General features: G+C 52.3%; 1 protein-coding gene across 5 annotated transcripts in view; it reads right to left on the bottom strand.

Moving 5' to 3' along the window:
* LTBP2 (latent transforming growth factor beta binding protein 2) overlaps window positions 1–17,863 on the bottom strand; it is a 128,296-nt gene that overhangs the window by 12,834 nt on the left and 97,599 nt on the right. Inside the window, exons 16-30 of one of the 5 annotated variants that reach the window (XM_050955642.1) lie at window positions 17,679–17,804; window positions 16,813–16,941; window positions 15,867–15,986; window positions 15,053–15,172; window positions 14,650–14,772; window positions 14,224–14,349; window positions 13,454–13,579; window positions 7,720–7,842; window positions 7,310–7,435; window positions 6,930–7,052; window positions 6,404–6,535; window positions 4,637–4,762; window positions 3,757–3,900; window positions 3,178–3,369; window positions 2,958–3,041 (exon numbers count right to left, since the gene is read on the bottom strand). In XM_050955642.1, coding sequence (XP_050811599.1) covers window positions 2,958–3,041; window positions 3,178–3,369; window positions 3,757–3,900; window positions 4,637–4,762; window positions 6,404–6,535; window positions 6,930–7,052; window positions 7,310–7,435; window positions 7,720–7,842; window positions 13,454–13,579; window positions 14,224–14,349; window positions 14,650–14,772; window positions 15,053–15,172; window positions 15,867–15,986; window positions 16,813–16,941; window positions 17,679–17,804 — 1,920 coding nt within the window. The remainder of the gene's footprint in view (window positions 1–2,957; window positions 3,042–3,177; window positions 3,370–3,756; window positions 3,901–4,636; window positions 4,763–6,403; window positions 6,536–6,929; window positions 7,053–7,309; window positions 7,436–7,719; window positions 7,843–13,453; window positions 13,580–14,223; window positions 14,350–14,649; window positions 14,773–15,052; window positions 15,173–15,866; window positions 15,987–16,812; window positions 16,942–17,678; window positions 17,805–17,863) is intronic. The other 4 variants (XM_050955643.1, XM_050955644.1, XM_050955645.1 and 1 more) reach the window with 4 other exon arrangements.

Consider the following 17,863-nt stretch of genomic DNA (forward strand, 5'->3'; position numbering starts at 1 on the left):
GAAATGACACATCTGGTTTCCACTTTTGGGTTCTGAAACGCCGACGGGCATGATCCAGGGTTATCCCCATTCTGTATCTGGCCTTGGTTTGAAAAAGTTTATAGTCGTTCATTTGCTGCTTAGGCATTTCAGCTGCCACCTCTGCTAAAGGTCCACTGAGCTGTGGCCTCAATTCTACCATGTACTGGTCTTCAGGGATGCTGTACCCAAGACAGGCTCTTTCAAAATTTTCCAAGAAGGCCTCAGTGTCATCACCTGCCTTGTAGGTGGGAAATTTCCTGTGATGTGGAACCATAATTGGCGAAGGGTTGTTAGGATTGGCTGGCGCATGCAGCCCAGCTTGCACTAAGTCTAGTTCATGTTTTCTCTGTTTTTCCTTCTCTTCACTTTCTTTTTGTTGTTTTTCCATTTCTCGGCGGTGGGCCATGTCTTTTTCTTCTTGTTTCCTTCTGTGGGCCACCTCTTCTTCTTCTAGTTTTCTTTTGTGGGCTGCCTCTTTGGCTGCTTGTTCTCTTTTGTAGGCTGCCAGTTTGATGCTTTCTTCCTTTTCTTTCAGCTCCACCTCTTTTTGTCTTTTTTCCAGTTGTCGCCTGTGTTCAACTTCTTTGATTTGTTCTTCTGCCTCCCTTTTTTCCTTGGAAGTCATGGTTCCTGTTTTCTTGTGTTGGGATGCCCTCTGGTGTTTATTGTCTGAACTGCAGGCTCTGTTGCCTCCTGGGGTCTGCCTAGCAACAGTGCCTTTTTCCCTGTCTTCCTCTAGCTAATCTTTTCAATGTAAAGTAAACCAGAAAAACCACTTTATTTGCATGTGTATTGTGCTGGTAATTGCCCCCTAATGGGAGTGCTATTGTGTGACAAAAGACCCTTAATAGCTCCTTAACGGTTCCTTGCTTAATATGCAAGCCACAACTGCCAGAGAGAGCAGAAAAAAAAATTCTCTCTGGTTCCCTTTAAAACCAAACTGTTTCTCTCTGCTTAAAAGCCCCTAGCAGAGAAAAGAAAAATATAATATTCCTACTGGCTTCTGGATTCTATCTTTCCCATAAACGCTGCCACCATGTCATAACCTAGTCCCAGATTTGGACCTTAGCATCCAAAATATGGGGGTTAGCATGAAAACCTCCAAGCTTAGTTACCAGCTTGGACCTGGTAAAGCTGCCACCACCCAAAAAATTAGAGTGTTTTGGGGCACTCTGGTCCCCCCAAACCTTCCCTGGGGACCCCAAGACCCAAATCCCTTGAGTCTCACAACAAAGGGAAATAAATCTTTTCCCTTCCCCCCCCTCCAGGTGTTCCTGGAGAGACACACAGAAGCAAGCTCCGTGAATCTAAACAGAGGGATTCCACCCTCCCCGTTTCCAGCCTTGGAAAACAAAAGTACCGAGAGCTAATCTCTCTTTCCCCCTCACCCAGAGGGAATGCAAAGTCAGGCTAGTAAATCTAACACATACAGATTTCCCCCTGACTTCTTCCTCCCACCAATTCCCTGATGAGCACAGACTCAATTCCCTGGAGTTCCCCACTAACGAAAAACTCCAACAGGTCTTAAAAAGAAAGCTTTATGTAAAAAGAAAGAAAAATACATAAAAATTGGTCTCTCTGTATTAAGGTGACAAATACAGGGCCAATTGCTTAAAAGAAATATGAATAAACAGCCTTATTCAAAAAGAATACAATTCAAAACATTCCAGCAACTATACCCATGTAAATACAAAAGAAAACAATAGAAACTTTACTGCCTTACTATATTTGTACTTACAACTTGGAAATAGAAGATTAGAAAGCAGGAAACAGAAATCCTCTCATAGCCGAGAGAGAGTCAGACAGAAGTCCAGAACAAAGGACTCAGACACAAACTTCCCTCCACCCAGATTTGAAAAAGTCCTGTTTCCTGATTGGTCCTCTGGTCAGGTGTTTCAGATTACTTCTTTCCAGGTGAAAGATATGTTAACCCTTAGCTATCTGTTTATGACACTGTTAGTCTATAAGGTGCCACAGGACTCTTTGTTGCTTTTTACATTTGACCTCTGTCCCTCTTATACAGGTTTCATAGGAATGCTTTCCTCCACAGCTACTGCTTTTCGTTTTCCCTTGACAAACATTTGCGACATGCCCACGGCATTGAACACCTTAGAACACCTTAGGAGAGAGGGATATACGGCTTGATTCTGAATATCTGAAACCCCAGCGTTACTTTCTCAGGTAGAGCCATCCCTCAACACTGCAGCTGTTGATGGCTTTGCTTTCTCCTTCTGGTTTACTAATTAGTTGCTTACTTACTAACATTTTATCTTCTCCTTTGCTTTTGGTTTTCTCATCATTGGTCAGCGCTAATGGCATGTCATACATTACCCCTGGTAACTTATTTTAACTTTCCCGAGCATTTTAGTTTTTAGATTCACTTGTTCTTTGTTTTTACATTCAACTAAAAGATCCCCATCTCATAGCCTCTTGGCTCTTACAACATCCCCTATGCTTTTTTTAATCCAGTCAGCTACTTTCAAAGGCTTAATGTCACCTAATCTTGTTCTTTTGACTAGCGATCTTACAATTGTAGCATTTTGGTTTATTTCCTTCCTCAGCTTTGCTTTTTTGATATCATCACCTGCTTCTGCTTCTATTCTTCTCTTTTTTCCCCCTACTTTGTGTCCATTCTCTCTCTCTCTAATAGACTCTTCTTCAGTTTCCAGAGGGACTTCATTTGATGTCAGAAAATCCTCCCTCCCTTTAGTCCAGCTCCCTTCTGTGTCAGATTTCCTGCCTTTATAGCAACCACTGACAGCTTTTCCTAGCTGGGACTCCTCTTTAAGTGAGCCTGGCCTACCCTCCAGGTGCAGCCAGTTAATATACTTGGCCTCTCAGGCCCACATGAACCCATTCAGAGCCTGTGTGGGATACAGACAACTGTTCTAGTAGCTAAGGCCCTGCAGAGAGGAGAGAAGAAAAGATGCTGGTACCTGTGTATGATGTCTGTCCAAAGAGCAGAGTCCCTTCCACGGGGATATAGCCCTTCCCACTTGGGCAGATCTCACTGTATTCCACTGCAGACAGGAAGGGAAAGGGGCAGAGAGGAAAGAAAACCCAGGAATTTCTATTACGATTAGGCTGGGACACAGTGAGCACGCTATTTGCTCTGATCTGCGTGAGGAGAGGGGAATGCTAGGGCTGGTGCCCTACCTGTGCCCAGGATAGGGCAAGGATGCGTCTCACAGTTGTCCCCCCAAGCAGCCCCCTCGGTGCAGCAGCACTCCTCCTTGGTGGTGTTTTTGGCCAGGACGCTGTCACACAGCTGGACGTCACTGATGTGATAGTAACACTCCTTCCGCTCTGAGCCAGCGGGACGTGGTGCTATGGGCCGCTCAGGATCCCCTGAGAGACAACAGAACACAAGAGATTTGCAACAGAAGACCTCAATGACATGCCAAGCTCCCAGCCTGAGCTCTGGAGCCCTAGGGAAGGTCACCCCACATCCAGAATCTCCCATGATGAAAACTGAGCTGGCAATGTGGCCTCCCTGGCACGACTGTTCAGCCTTCAGAACAGATCCCCAGAGGTGAGATCTCACCCACACCCCTTATGGTCAACAATGCCCAGGCAGCACCTGGCTCCTGCCCCAGTGAGATCTCACCCATGCCAGCTCGTGGCTGGCACTGCCCTGTTAGCACCCAGCTCCTGCCCCAGCGAGATCCCACCCATGCCAGTTCCTGGCTGGTACTGCCCTGTTTGCACCCAGCTCCTGCCCCAGCGAGATCTCACCCATGCCAGCTCGTGGCCGGCACTCTCCTGCCTCCGTGTTGTACTCCTCATGGTCACTGAGGCACAGGCACAGGAATGATCCCTCCACGTTCTCACAGAGTGCGGTCCCACACACGGCTACCATCAGCTCACACTCGTTCACATCTGTGACACAAGGCAAAGGAAACGGCTTGAGGCCTCCCGCAGTGGGACAGTCCTCACAGTCACGGATGCTCTTCGCCCCATAGGGGCTGTGTCTCAGTGTGTGTCTGTGGTGGGAGGGAACGAGCCCGTGGATGGACTGCACAGTGTTGAACACCAAGAGGACTCCTTATCCATGAAATGCAGGAAGCCCCTTCACCAGGAGCGTTTAAACCTCACCTGGATGGAGTGCTGGGAATAGATCCTGCCCTGGCCCTCCGGAATGGACTAGGTGGGATCTGACAGGGCATTTTCTCCTCCAACTGCTGCGATTCAGGCACACTCCACTGTAAACACTCGATAATCGACCCCTTCACCATTCACCTGCAGCCCCCTCTCTGGTGGAAGGTGTTGGCCTTGCACATTTTCAATCCCCCAAGTGAGCTTCTCTGACCTCCAGGGGCCCCTGTGTCCATCTGCTTGAAAAGGGCCCATGTCCTGGAGACTCACGTGGTGGCCACTTGCCCCTCCTGCCCCTGCTCACAGCCCCACCCACCTGTGCACACCTTTCATTACTAGGAATCCTGAGGGAGCCACAGGGAAAGGATTTTTCCCATCCCCTGCCGGGAAGGGACATCCCCACAGTGGACAGACTGATCCGTGCAGCACAAAGGGTGCAGGGCCCCATGCGCTGCAGATACAGGCACAGGCACTGAGGCAGTGTAAAGGCATCGGGCCAGAAGCACTGAGTGACCCTTACCTACACAGTCCTGGCCTGGGGGCAAGTTCTCATAGCCACTGTCGCAGAGGCAGCGGAATGAGCCATCTGTGTTGTCACAGAAGGCGTGGCTCCCGCAGAGCGTCTCGTTGGCACATTCGTCTATGTCTGCAGGAGAGAGGAGGGCCTGGGTCAGAGCAGAACCTCCCTTCTCTAGACCACCCCCATCACACTCCCAGAGCCCCCCCACCTGGGTCAGCCCCTGGGGATCAGGGGCAGGCAATACCCGAAGCAAAAGCTCTCAACCCCTGCTGCCGCAGGATCACAGGGCCAGGCCTGCCCAGCTCCCCTCCCTAATTTGCAAGAAGGAAGGGGAACAACTTAGTACGGGGGAAGAGCCACCATAAGGGCAACCTCCAATACTATTCAATGCTCCAACTGGGTAGAGATGGGATGAAAAAGTACACAGGGGACATGGGCAGAGTTGGGGAATTAGGGGGACAGGTGATATAGAGTGATATAGGGAGGTATATGGGAAAGTATAGGAGACAGGAGGAATGCAAATGGGTATGGGGCCATGGGTAGGTATAGAGAATATGGAGATTATTGACAAGGATAGGGGAGTTTGGGTTGATACAGGATAGAATAAGTGAATATGAAGTGTTACAGGCTAGTATATAGGGGCCTATGGGAGAATGTGGGAGCATATGGGGGCCCTGAACACAGATAGGGACTGTGCTCTCCTGCTCCTGATCTCCTTGCTGATCAGGGCAGACTTGCACATTTTCTCCTTCCTCAGTTCCTCACCCTGACCCATGGAGAGCTCTGCCTGCAGCTGTGCAGAGCCTGCTCCCTGCACACATAGATCCCACAGGCCCCCAAACCCTGGCTTTATGGCCTCTCAGGCACAATCGGAGGCTTGCTGGGACACCTCACCTGCCTATAACTACACCCGCAGACCTCCCCAAAGCTGGGAAGAGTCAGGGCTGCAGGGGCTGGGTCGCCTGGCAGAGGGTGTGACCTTGCAGGTGCACAGTGCACCCTGATATCCCTCCCACTGCTGCATGAGGTGTGAGATCTCCTCATAGCGGCTGAGGAAGCTGCATGTTTGCAGCTTGGCATTGTCCGGACGTTAAGGAGCAGAAGTGGAGCTCAGATGGCATTAACCTATGGTGTTAGCGGCTGTGCTGGGCCCCAGCTGGCGAAGCCTCCCCCTCGCACAATCTTATGAGAGTTTGGGGGACTCTTTAACACCACAGTAATTCCTTTTAGTGTCACCTTTCAATGCTGCCCTTGGCCGGGAGCCCTAAATCCAACCCTGGGGCTCTGCAGGGGGGATCTCCATGCACCAACCCCAGAGCCAAGCTACCAGCCTCTGTCAGAGCACAGCTCATCCAGCAGCCTCAGGGAGGCAGCTAGACACAGCCAGGAACCCCAGCAGGCTGCTGCCTCTTGGGGGACTCTGCTGCAATACAATCCTGGCCCTGGAATGGACTGTAACCTCCCCAGGAATCTCCCTGAGAGGAAAAGCTGCACAATGCAGCGTCTGTTACCAAATGCCAAGAAGAGCGAAGTCTAGACACAAACAGCCAGGAAAACAAGCACTCAGCATTATCTACATCTACGCTGGCCAAGCACTTCCTCCTCCCCATCGCTAACCGGGGACACGACCACAGGCACCTCCCTGCTTCTGGCTTGGGCAGAAAGCTTTATCCTCAGGATGCCAACTGAGCCAGCCAGCCCCCCGCCCCGCCCCCCCCACCAGGAGAGAGCACAGATCACAGCAAGAGAGCATGCAGCGGTACCCACCAATGCAGTCACCCAGCGGTGTCCGGTGGAAGCCAGGCTGGCAGCCCATAACGCAGCGGTATGAACCCGGGGTGTTCTGGCACCTCCATGTGCCGCACACTGTGTCCCCGAAATCCACACACTCGTCCACATCTGTCACCCGGTGAAAACGGACACAGAAGGAGAAGGGCAAAGAGATGGGACAGTCAACTGGCGACCCCACAACCCAACTGGAGAGCCTTGGTGGGACCAGACCTCCAACACACTGGGGGTCTGTGGCAACTGCCCCCACAAATCCACTAATTACCTGATACTAGCCCTCCCCCTCCGCACAAAACCACTGTGGGGCCTGGGGCCCTTTGTCAAGGCATAGCTAGTGGGAGAACCAATGAAGGGGCAGAGGCCTTGTGGCTCTGGAGCAGGAGTGAAGTGATGAGTGTCAGTGGTACCTGGAGCAGAAGCGTTCCCTCTGCGCAAGGAGGGAGACCCTCATACGTACGCCAGCGATCTGGAGAGAGCCCTGTGTTCCCCCGAGACCAGCGCTTACCTACACAGTCATCAGTCTCCTGTGAGTGCCTGAAGCCATTTTCACACAAACATCTGTAGGAGCCCTCCGTATTGAAACACTGGCCTCGCAAACACCGGGATTTGTCTGCACATTCATCCACGTCTGGAAGAGACAAGATGAAGATCAGCACAGAGGCTGTCCGACGGGTGTATACTGGTCCCTGCACAATAAATACTATCCCCAGTGGGCAAAGACCACGGCGGAGGGGATAAGGGACCACAGCCAGGGAAAGGAGAGAGCATAGTCAGGGGCAGAGGAAAGCCCAGGGGGAGCATCAGGGGGCGGTCGGGGCAAGGGAGAGCCCAGGGCAATAGCCAGGGTCCAATGCTTAGCTGCTGCCATTTGTCCCAGTCGCTCACCTTGACAGCTGACTCCCCCAGCTGCATTTGAGAAGCCAGGAGCACAAATACAGAAATAGGATCCGTGGCTGTTAAGACACTCGCCATTGGGGCTGCAGATCTCACTGCCCAGGCACTCATTCACGTCTGCAAGGGAAACGTGAGTTAGCTACACACAATTAGCTGGGGGCAGATGGCAGGAGGGCCCCTCCCCGCTCCCCCAGCCCGCACAGGGCAGGCCCTGGGAGGGTTTAGGGTCCCATCCAGCCCTCTCATCACAGGTACAGGGAATGTGTCAGTGGTGAACTCGTATTTGGTTAATGCTCTGGGGCAGCGCTCCACAGGCTGGTCATCCCAGGCTGCACTGCAATCCCCTTGCATGGGTAGAAATGGGAATTCCCAGCAGATGCCCCAGACTCCATGGCTCGTACCTTCACACACAGTGCCGTTGAGCAGCTCAAATCCAGGGCGGCAGTGGCAGACGTAGGAGCCTGGTGTGTTCAGGCACTCTCCTCCAAGGCAGCTAACGGTGGGGTCTTCACACTCATCAATATCTGCCCAGGCAGAGAGGCACAGGATTAAGAGTCAGGGCCAGTGCGGGTGCGCAATGAGCAACTGCCACAAACAAACAGAGGCCAAGGGCAGCAGCAATTCAGGCCTCTGACAGCCAAAGGCAGGTTAGTGTTCAGAGACCTTCCTGCCTGCTGAGTGCAGAGCCCCTGGCTGTTAGCCCACAGTGCGATCCTGGGGCTGCCTACACGGAAGGATCAAGGATCATGCTAACGGCACAAGAGTGTACGTCAGTGAAATGCCCCAACACCCTCAAACACCCCATCTGACCCCACTCTCCTGGCTGCCTAACCCTTCCCCGACAGGCGCCCCTTATTCTCTCCTGGCTGTGGAAACGCCCCATCCTCATCCTCCCCAGCCATCCCTTAAAATCTCCTGGCCCTCCCCCAGCCATCATCAGTGCTTTAAGAGTTTCATTAATAATGAAAAGCTGAAGGAACTAAATCTGTTCCTTTGGGCTAAGATATGGCTGGGGAACAGGCCAACAACCTGCTATTACCTGCAGGGTGTAAGCTCTAAGGAGGGAGGAGAACTCTTTGGGTGATGGTACGGGTCTGGGTGGGTGTAAGGAGGAGGGATGAGATGACACTAATGTAAGGTCTGAGGCAGATTTTAAGATGTTTAAAGAAGACTTTGTTTGACGGCATTCTGTCTGGCAAGGAAACATTTTGTGATTGTGAAATCTATACTTTATTGTTTTGCCTTTATGGTTCCTACTTCTCTATTGTTTATCTGCATGGTTTCTGTCTGGTTCTTTGATTGTTTCTGTCTGGTCCATAACTAATTTTGCAAGATTTAAATCAATTAAGGTGGTGGGGTATGATTGGTTAAAGAATTATTTCACAATATGTTAGGATTAGTCAAAGAATTATTTTGTAGCACTTCAGTTTAAAATGATTGTTTAAGACAGTAGTTCTGAGCCAGGGGTACATGTACCCTTGGGCATACTCAGAAGTCTTCCAGGGGGTATTCAACTCATCTAGATCAGTGTTTCTCAATCTGGGGGTTGTAGCCCCCAGGGGGGTCATGGGATGGGCTTAGGGGGGGTTGCAAGTGCAGGGCCAGCATCAGGGGGCGGCAAGCAGGGATTTGCCCAGGGCCCATGCCACAGGGGGCCATACAAAGCTAAATTACATGCTTCAGCCTTGGGCGGCAGGGCTTGGGCTTCAGTTAAGGCTCACGTATCACACTGAAATGCAAGTACAATATTTATATTCCTATTGATTTATTTTGTAATTATACGGTCAAAATGAGAAAGTCAGCAGTTTTTCAGTAAGTGTGCTGAGACATTTTTGTATTTTTATGTCTGATTTTGTAAGCAAGTAGTTTTTAAGTGAGGTGAAACTTGGGGTACGCAAGACAAATCAGACTCCTGAAAGGGGTACAGTAGCCTGGAAAGGTTGAGAACCACTGGGTTAAGGTACAGCTAAGCAGGACTCAAGTTTCACTATATAAACTGGGGTCCAAAAGGAAGTTATTTGGAACCAACGCCAGGACACAGCCCAAGATCAGAGCTGCCAGATTTAAACACCCTGCCAATCACACCACACAGAAGCTGGAGGAGCCGCGGGCGACCTGATCCTGACTGGCCACCAGGAAAAGTCTGTCGTCCTTATTGGGAGCAATGTATGCTTAGCGTGTGTATTCTGTTTTGATAACTGTTAATAAACAGAGGTTAAGAATATTACTGTGTAAGGCTCTTTCACTGGTAAATAGTGCTGAAAACCCACAGAAAATTAGGCCCTGAGCTCTAGGAGCTGGGTAAGGGTGGGGTGCCTAAATTAACTGGGTTACGCCTGGAGCCCACAGAAGAGTAAAGGTGGGGTGCCCTAGAGTGTGCAGGTAATACTAAGGGAAATGGGTTTCCATCTCCCAGCATGACCGTGTCCACCGTAGAGAGCCAGATGTAGCCTCGGCCTCAGCTGGCTCTGTCACCCTGGACTGTCCCATTCACCTGCCTCTTTTGGAGCATGACTCAGCTCAGCTAATGCATGCAGGAGGCAGCTCTCCACCCTCCCACAGGGCAGCGAAAGCTCCTTACTCCCACCCTTCCACTGGTCCATCCAGGGGAGGTGTGATGCTCCAGGCCCTCAGAAGGAAACAACATTTCTGCTACATTTTCAGTCCCCTGAGCCTGCCAGACAGGGCCCGGGGCCCCCGGGTGCAGCTTTTCTGACTGTGAGAAAGCACATGAGTAAGAGGACTGATTCCCCATCAATACCAGCCTGCGGGCTGCAGAGGGCACCAACAACATTCCCCACCTCCCTTGTTCTGCCTGTTCCCATCACAGAAGTTAGAGGTGGAAACACTGAGTCTGAAAGCTCCTCAGGGCAGAGCAGGGACGGTGCCTCTGCTAAGTGCCAAGCGCACGGTGTACACAACAGAGCACCATTCATTTATGCCCTAGGGCAAGATTACTCCTACCACTCAGTTCTAAAACATCCCTAGCTTCCATCAGTTCCCTGGCAGACGATCCATGCCCTAGTTCATTCGTTGTGAGCCATCTCAAAACCCTTATTGTTCTTCACACTCAAAACCCAAAATCTAGAGCCATGGTCACCAATCCAGCAGGGGAAGACTGCAACAGTTTCTCCTGGGGTCAGTCACCAAACACTTGATAACATTCCCTCAGTGCTCTCTCCCCAAGCTGCTGTAGCAGCAAGCACAGGGAAATGACATGCCGGGAAAGACCCATCTAAAGAGGGAGTCACATGACTAGCCCACAAATGGAATGAAATGTGCAATCCTTCCATCCCATCAGGAGCATGGAAACTTTACCTCATTTCCTGTGTGTGCCTCAGACCCAGCTGTAAACCTAGAGGAAGAAGAAAAGTGGCCGAGATGCCTTCTCCCTCTCCAGGAGGAACCACCAGACGCAGTGTGCCTCTGCCCATGAGTTTTACCCCAAACAAACAGCCGGGAAGACCCCTGTTAGTTGGTTTATTTACCATCTGTATGCTGATGGTTCCCAGGTGCTCCACTGTCCAGCCATGAGAGAAGCTACAGTTCTCCCTTACTAGTTTTTCATGCCATGCTCATCACCAAGGGGTCTTTATCAAGCACCTTGGACTACATCTGCACTATGCCTACTGAGCCATTTCCAAAAGGCCCTTCTCCACCACTGCAGCCATCTGAACTGCTTCACATAACAAACAACAAAACCTGCCACAAAAATGTTTTCTTCTTTGCCCTCAAATGTGGGATTTCTCTCCATAAATATCCCTGCTGAAGACCCATGACAGGCACTGGGCCAGAGACAGATTTAAGGTCCAATATCTTGGGTCCGAAAGGTGACCCTGATACCAGCAGAAAGGTGCTGGGGGAGGGTATTCGCAGTGCAGGGTTTCAGGCATTAGGAGACACAGAAATTCCATTTTAGGTCATTTTCATGAGGGGGGAGTCTAAACAATATTATAGTTCTATTTTTTCTTCTCCTCTGAGGCCTGTACAGCTGGGTGAATGGGAGAAACAAATAACCTTAAATTCTCTCAGTCACACTCCTAAGGCAGTTTTCCTGCAAAATATGTGGCTGATCCAGAACCTACGCTGGTGCAGCTGGGTATAGAGGACCGGTTGGCAGGAGTCTCTGCACACTTCACCTGTGGCTCTGCCACTGCTGTATAACTTAGCAACATAAAATGTTCTACACCACAATTTCACATACGCACGACAGAGCACAGCCTTAGAGCTACACTTGGAAAAAAAACCCGCCCACAAGTTATGACAGGGCCTAGGGAATGGAACAATTAACAACCACAGGTTTAGCAGTTACTAGGGAAGTCTCGAGTTCTGTGCCACAAGGTCTGCTGTGGTCTGACAGATCTCGCTGTCCAGGAGTTTGTGCTGAGGCCCAGCGTTCGCTTTCCCTTCCACAATTTCATCCCAGTCCTCCTGATTCATAGAACCATAGAGTTAGAAGGGACTGTAAGGGTCATCTAGTGTAACACCCTTATTATTTTTATTGGTTATTACTATTATTGCCAATAACACTGCAAACACTTATCCATATGCTTACCGTTAAGCAAACGAGTAACCATATCCCCATTTAGCAAAGCACTCTCAGGGCCTGCCCCTAAAACTTCAGTAGACCTAGTAATGCTGCTCAGGGCATACTGCTACCGCCCAGTTACTACAGCAATAGAAACTGACCTGTGTTGCTGTAGCGCTTGCAGTGTGGACGTACCCTAAGACAGAGAGCGGTCCTGGTGACTTCAATACCACAACTTGCATGCTTGAAGTTAAGTCTGTGCTTCAATGCTTTGTTGAACTGGGGCCTTTATTACTTCATCAATCTTTTGCCAGCTTTCCCTCTTTCACTGGCTTGCCCGTGTCTTGTAAACCCTCTGCCTATTTTCGTTTTGTTTTGCTTTTAACCCTTGCACCACGGGCCTAGACAATTCCTCTCTGCCTTGCAGTTTATACCCGGCAGACATTTATAAACTCCTCCCAGGTCCCTCTGTCTCTGGAGATGAGGCTTAGCCACAGGTTTTACTCATTTCACGCTTCCCTATAGTTAAGGCTACCACTGTGACATGGATATTTTTAGTAAAAGTCAGGGACGGTTCATGGGCAAAAAACCAAAAATTCACAGAAGACGTGACTTGTCCCTGACTTTTACTAAAACTATCCTTGACAAAACGAGGAGGGAGGAGGGTCCAGCAGCCTGTCCTGCTGCGGTGGCTGGGAGCTGTGGCCTCCCATCCCTGCCCAGTGGCTGGGAGCTGGGGGGATCCCCCAGGGATCTGCAGGGCTGGGAGCTGAGGGGGGGCCCAACCACCTGCAGGGGCAGAGAGCTGAGCTGGCTGCTGCAGGAGGCCCCCCACTGCCAGTGCTGGCTGGGCTGCTACGGTGCCCCAATGTCACAGATTCCGTGACTTCCACGACCTCTGTGACATAATCGTAGCCTTACCTATAACTCAGCCCCCTGATCACCTTGGCTGGTCTTCTCTGAACTCCCTCTGATTTGCCAATATCTTTCTGATAAAAAGGTGCCCACAATAAATGCACCAGCGCTGCACAAAGGAGGACCTGGCTATTCCCCCGTGTCAGAGACATGATAGCTCTGTGCCTGCAGCCCAAAGGGGCCCTGTTTGCTTCCACACTGCATCCGAAATTCCTAATTTACTGCCCCATGCCTTTCTCAGCCATGCCTTCCCGCTCCCACTGACGACCTAGGCTCGGGGTTGTTTTCTCCAGACATATTAGCCATGTTGTTCTGAACAGAATCCCATCCTGCTATTCCCTGCCTGTGTTTCTGGTCTCTCTAGGACTCTTTGTATTATGCTGTCCTCACTGGGGCTTGCAGCTCTCCCTAAATTAGTATCAGCTGAGAATCTCATTAATGAGCTGGGTACCTGTACCCCTTCCCAGAGCTGATCATTTCGCTTCAGATACTCCCTACCCCTCCAAACATGATGTGCTGCCAATGTGCAGGGCTAAGCTGACCTGACCCAGGGCCGTGACCCAACCGGAGGCGTGACCCAAATCGGGAGCAGGACCACTGGCTTCCAACTCTGACACTACAAACACACTTATTACTGCCTGATTTGCAGACACAGCTCCCAGCAGAGGCAGAGAGCAGTCCGGGTGATTTACCTTCACAAGTGAGTCTGTTGGAGGAGAGCATGTAGCCAGCATCGCAGGCTCGGCAGGCAAAGGAGCCATCCGTGTTGGTACAGATTCCCAAGGGACAGGCAGTGGGTGAGCCGCATTCATCGATATCTGGGGAGAGCAGAGACTGGAACTCCGGCTGAGATGAAGGACAGGGCACACCTACTCTGCTCCCTCATTCCCCTGCCCACCAGGTACTCACAGCCAGCTGGGGGATTAGCTCTGACTCTCACAGACTCCTTTCCAAAGCTGAAGTGGTCCCTCTCTGAACACCTGCAGGCCCCCACTGACCTCCCTTGAAACCCCCTCTAGCTCTCTATTGCTCTGCAAAAGCTAAACCACTGAAGCAGGTTTCCTAGGCAGGCCCTTTGCTCTCTAAGTGGGTCTCGCTGGGATTCAGGGGGCTGTTCCCCAGAAGCTCTCCTGAGTGCAGGGAGCTCAGCTTGAAGCTGCTGCAGGAAGAGTGGCTCAGCTCAGGCCACCAGTGATGCAGACCGAGGGCCAGAGACTCAGCCTTAGGGGCACTGATTACAACTGCAGCCTGCAAATGTTGTGCCACAAGCTGGTAGCTTTGCCTCAGCTGGGCTGGGGGATGCCCAGTGACCCGAGTGACATGCACATTGCGAGATTCTGCAGCCACAGCTAGAGATCCAGCCCTGGACACTACCAATGGCCTTCTCCTAACTGCAAGCACGTCCTCCCATGGAATCCAGTGTCCCTGGCACCCACACATCTCATCAGTCCACAGGAGATACCTTCACACATGCTGCCATCTCTGGACACGGTGTATCCAGCACCACAGGCTGCACAGGAGAAGGAGCCCTCGCTGTTGATACAGAGTCCCATGGGGCAGGCGTTGTGGGTCGCACACTCATTGATATCTAAATAAACCCACAAACCAGAGTGAGAGCTGGACAGGGAGGAGGGGCCAAGTCTGAGCACAGGAGAGGCAGAGCCTCCTCTCAGAGCCTGGTGCATCGAGGGGAATAGATCAATAATAGATAAGGAGGGAGAGAGGGTATTCCCACAGGATCTCAGGACCTAGCTACCATGGTTGGGGCAGGGAGGTACAGGCAGCCAGGCCATGCACTCAGGAATGCCCCAGGCTCAATGGAATCAATGCCTCAGACTTCACTAGGAGTTGGACTAGGTCCAAAAGCATCTGGTAGAGGATAGGATACCTTGGCAGCTCTTCTCATCTGCTGTCACCTCATAGCCATGGTAGCAGGAACACCTGAAGGAACCAGCCAGGTTGATGCACAGTCCATGAGCACAGATTCCCACGGTGAAGCACTCATCGTCATCTGCAAGACACAGCAAAGGGGCCCATCAATCCAGGAACAGGGGTGCTCTGAAATCCCCATGGATCTCCCCACAACCCAATTCTGCAGGGCGTGGTACTCAGGGTGCACACACTAGCCTCTCCTGCCTGCCATTTACCACAGCCAGCGCCTGCCCACAAGGCTTGTGTGGCACAGTACAGCCCCAGGAGTGCTTGGCCAGGGCTGGAATTGCTGCCACGCAAGAGGGAGTTTCCACAAGGTGGGGAGGGGTCTTGGGGGGGAACAGCTCTTGCCTCCTTACCAATGCATCTTCCATTCACCGGCTGGTAACCAGCTGCACAGCTGAGACACTCATAGGAGCCCAGTGCATTGACACATCTCCCTCTGGGGCAGGTGCTGGGGTCAGCACACTCATCAATGTCTGCAAAGAGACCCCCTGCTTTCAGACTCCAGGAAAAGAGAGAGACAAATCAAGTCCTATCCAGAACATCCTCACAGCTGGGACCACAGTCAGCTGCATCTAACCTTCTGAGCCAGCTCTGGCCAAAGTAAGAGTGACCGTGTCTCCAAGCAGATGGGCTTGATGGTGCATTGAGTTTGGGGCCAGAAGGAGGTTCTCACGAGTCCCAGTTGTCATCATTGTCTCTGTGGCCTGTTCCCACACCTATTAGGATGCCCTTTTTGATTTTCAATCAGTGTGACATGCTATGTACATGCAGCTGGCTGCAGACATCATACCTTCAATGTACTTGCCAGCCCAGGGCTCAAACAGAGGCAAGCAATGACAGATGCCAAACCTCCAAAGACTAGCACCAGCCCAGAACAAAACGCATTCCCTTTCCAGGCCAGAAGAAGGGGCTCAGGATGGGTTCCACTGGGCCTGAGGTGGGAGTGAGAGTTTGAAGGGGAATGAACTTGGGGAGAGACCTTCCCTCTCCCGCAGTGGGGTGGGGAGTCCCCCAGGCAAGTGGAGGCAGACTGTGCCAGGGGACTGAAGTGACAAAGTGAGAAGGTGCAGGTACCTCAGCGCAGATCTGGAGGGAAGGGGGCGCAGAGAGCTGAGGTTTGCACAAAGGGACTAGAGCCCCTCACGCAGTGGAGGTTAGCAAACTCACCTTCGCATTGTCCTGTGCGGCCCATGATGTAGCCCCTGGCACACTCACAGTGATATGATCCAGGTGTGTTGGTGCACTGCCCCCCCTGGCACATGCTGGGCTGCTCACACTCATTCAGATCTATTAGCACCCAAGGATAGGTCCTGTCAGGGAACTGGGCTCAGCTAAGGGTGAGAGAGGTGGCTCTGCCTGTGTGCAGAACCCTCCCTGTCCCTTTGCCACAAACCCACACTGCCTGCCCCTCAGTCAAATCCCTTCTGAGAGCCAACCTCTACCCTCATGCCAACGAGGAGGAATGGCAGCGCCTCGCTGTACTCATGGCCAGAGTTCCCACGGGCCTGTGTCACTCACACCTCCATTCTGTCATGCCCCAGCCCCCCTTGCTGCTGCTGGTCACCCCCACATGCCAAAACAGGCTGGAGGAAGTTTGGGCCAGCGCCAGGGCTTCCTGTTTGCTTGGCAGAGGGCCCAGCTAATAACAAGCCCAGACCAGCAGTGGAGCAAGAAGGCTGCTTGCCAGCTACCAGTGGGTGACGTTCTGACGAGCTGCCTCCTGCCCTCTCCAGATGCTTGGGGAGGGTGCTAGGGACACAGGGCAGGGGATGCAGGGTTAGTTGGGCTCCATGCCACTGGCCTCTGGGTCAGACATGCCCCAAGCTGAGAGGTTTTCTGGAGGAGTCTTCCCCTCAGCCTGCACTGCTCACTGTCCCGCCCCAGTGAGAGGCTGGGGGAGCGAGCAAGGAGAATGCAACTTCCTCTGCCCCCTTATGAGGGGTCCTCCTAGGGCAGGCTTAGGCAGTAGTGGGATGGGGGGGGAAGCCCATATGAAGGAGGAGGCTGGAACCCCCATTACCCAGGAAACATGTAGCCGAGGGAGGTCACAGAAACCTTGCAGGCAAGGTGCCCCCTGGAGCTGTGAGCGTGTGCCGGCTGGAGCATCACTTACCCTGACAGGTCTGTGTACCCTGGGAGGCAAGCAGGGTGTACCCCGGGTAGCAGAGGCAGGAGTAGGAGCCCACACTGTTGATGCAGTGACCCTTCCCAGCGCAGGGATCTCTCATACACTCATCATCATCTGGGTCCAGAGTAGAGGAACACGGTCACCCAGGCAATACCATTAGCCCTCCCGTTTCCTACAGACAATGCTGGAGATGGGATGAGCACGGGCCTTAGGGGACCCACCTCCCACACTCAGCATTTCCCTCCCCAGGGAGGCTTCTTGATGACACATGAGGGCCCTGCAGGGATGGGACAAGCCCTTGTTTGTCTGCCATCCACCACTGGAGGGCAGCATTGTCACACATGGAGGGAGAGGGATGATTCTGCCCTTCAAACTTCCCCTGGCTACTAAAACTGGGGAAGCAGGACAGAGAGAATGATCCCAGGCCACAGGGTTGTTCTGCTGAGGAAGGCAGTGGGGCTGGTGCCCTGCAAGGGGCCAGGCTTTGTGCTCAGGAGCAGGGGCAGCTCCAGGCACCAAGCACGTGCCTGGGGCGGCAAGCCGTGGGGGACAGCGTGCCAGTTGGCATGAGGGCAGGAGTCAGGAGGCCTTCAGCAGCATTTCTGCGGGAGATCCGCCGGTCCCGCAGCTTCGGCGGCAATTCGGCAGAAGATGTGAAGACGCGGAACTGTCAGATCACCTGCAGAAATGCCGCCGAATCCCGCTGAAGACTGCCTGACTGCCATGCTTGGGGTGGCAAAACACAGAGCCGCCCCTGCTCAGGAGCCAGCCTCTCGCCACATGCCCCAGGATTTCGGATAGCCATTGTCTCCCTAGTGTCCCCTTTAGAAACATCAGAGCTAGTGACATACCAATGCATCGAGGGAGGCCAGGATGCAGCTGATAGCCAGGGCCACATATGCAGCTGTATCTGCCAGGCAGGTTCACACAAGTGCCTGGGCCACATGGATCAGGTACAGAGGCGCATCTATCGATTTCTGAGAGAGACAGACAGGGTGAAGTCACAGGCCCTTGCTCCCCAGTACCCCTGCATATA

Source organism: Gopherus flavomarginatus, chromosome 5 (assembly GCF_025201925.1).
Source record: "Gopherus flavomarginatus isolate rGopFla2 chromosome 5, rGopFla2.mat.asm, whole genome shotgun sequence".
Taxonomy (NCBI): Eukaryota; Metazoa; Chordata; order Testudines; family Testudinidae; genus Gopherus; species Gopherus flavomarginatus.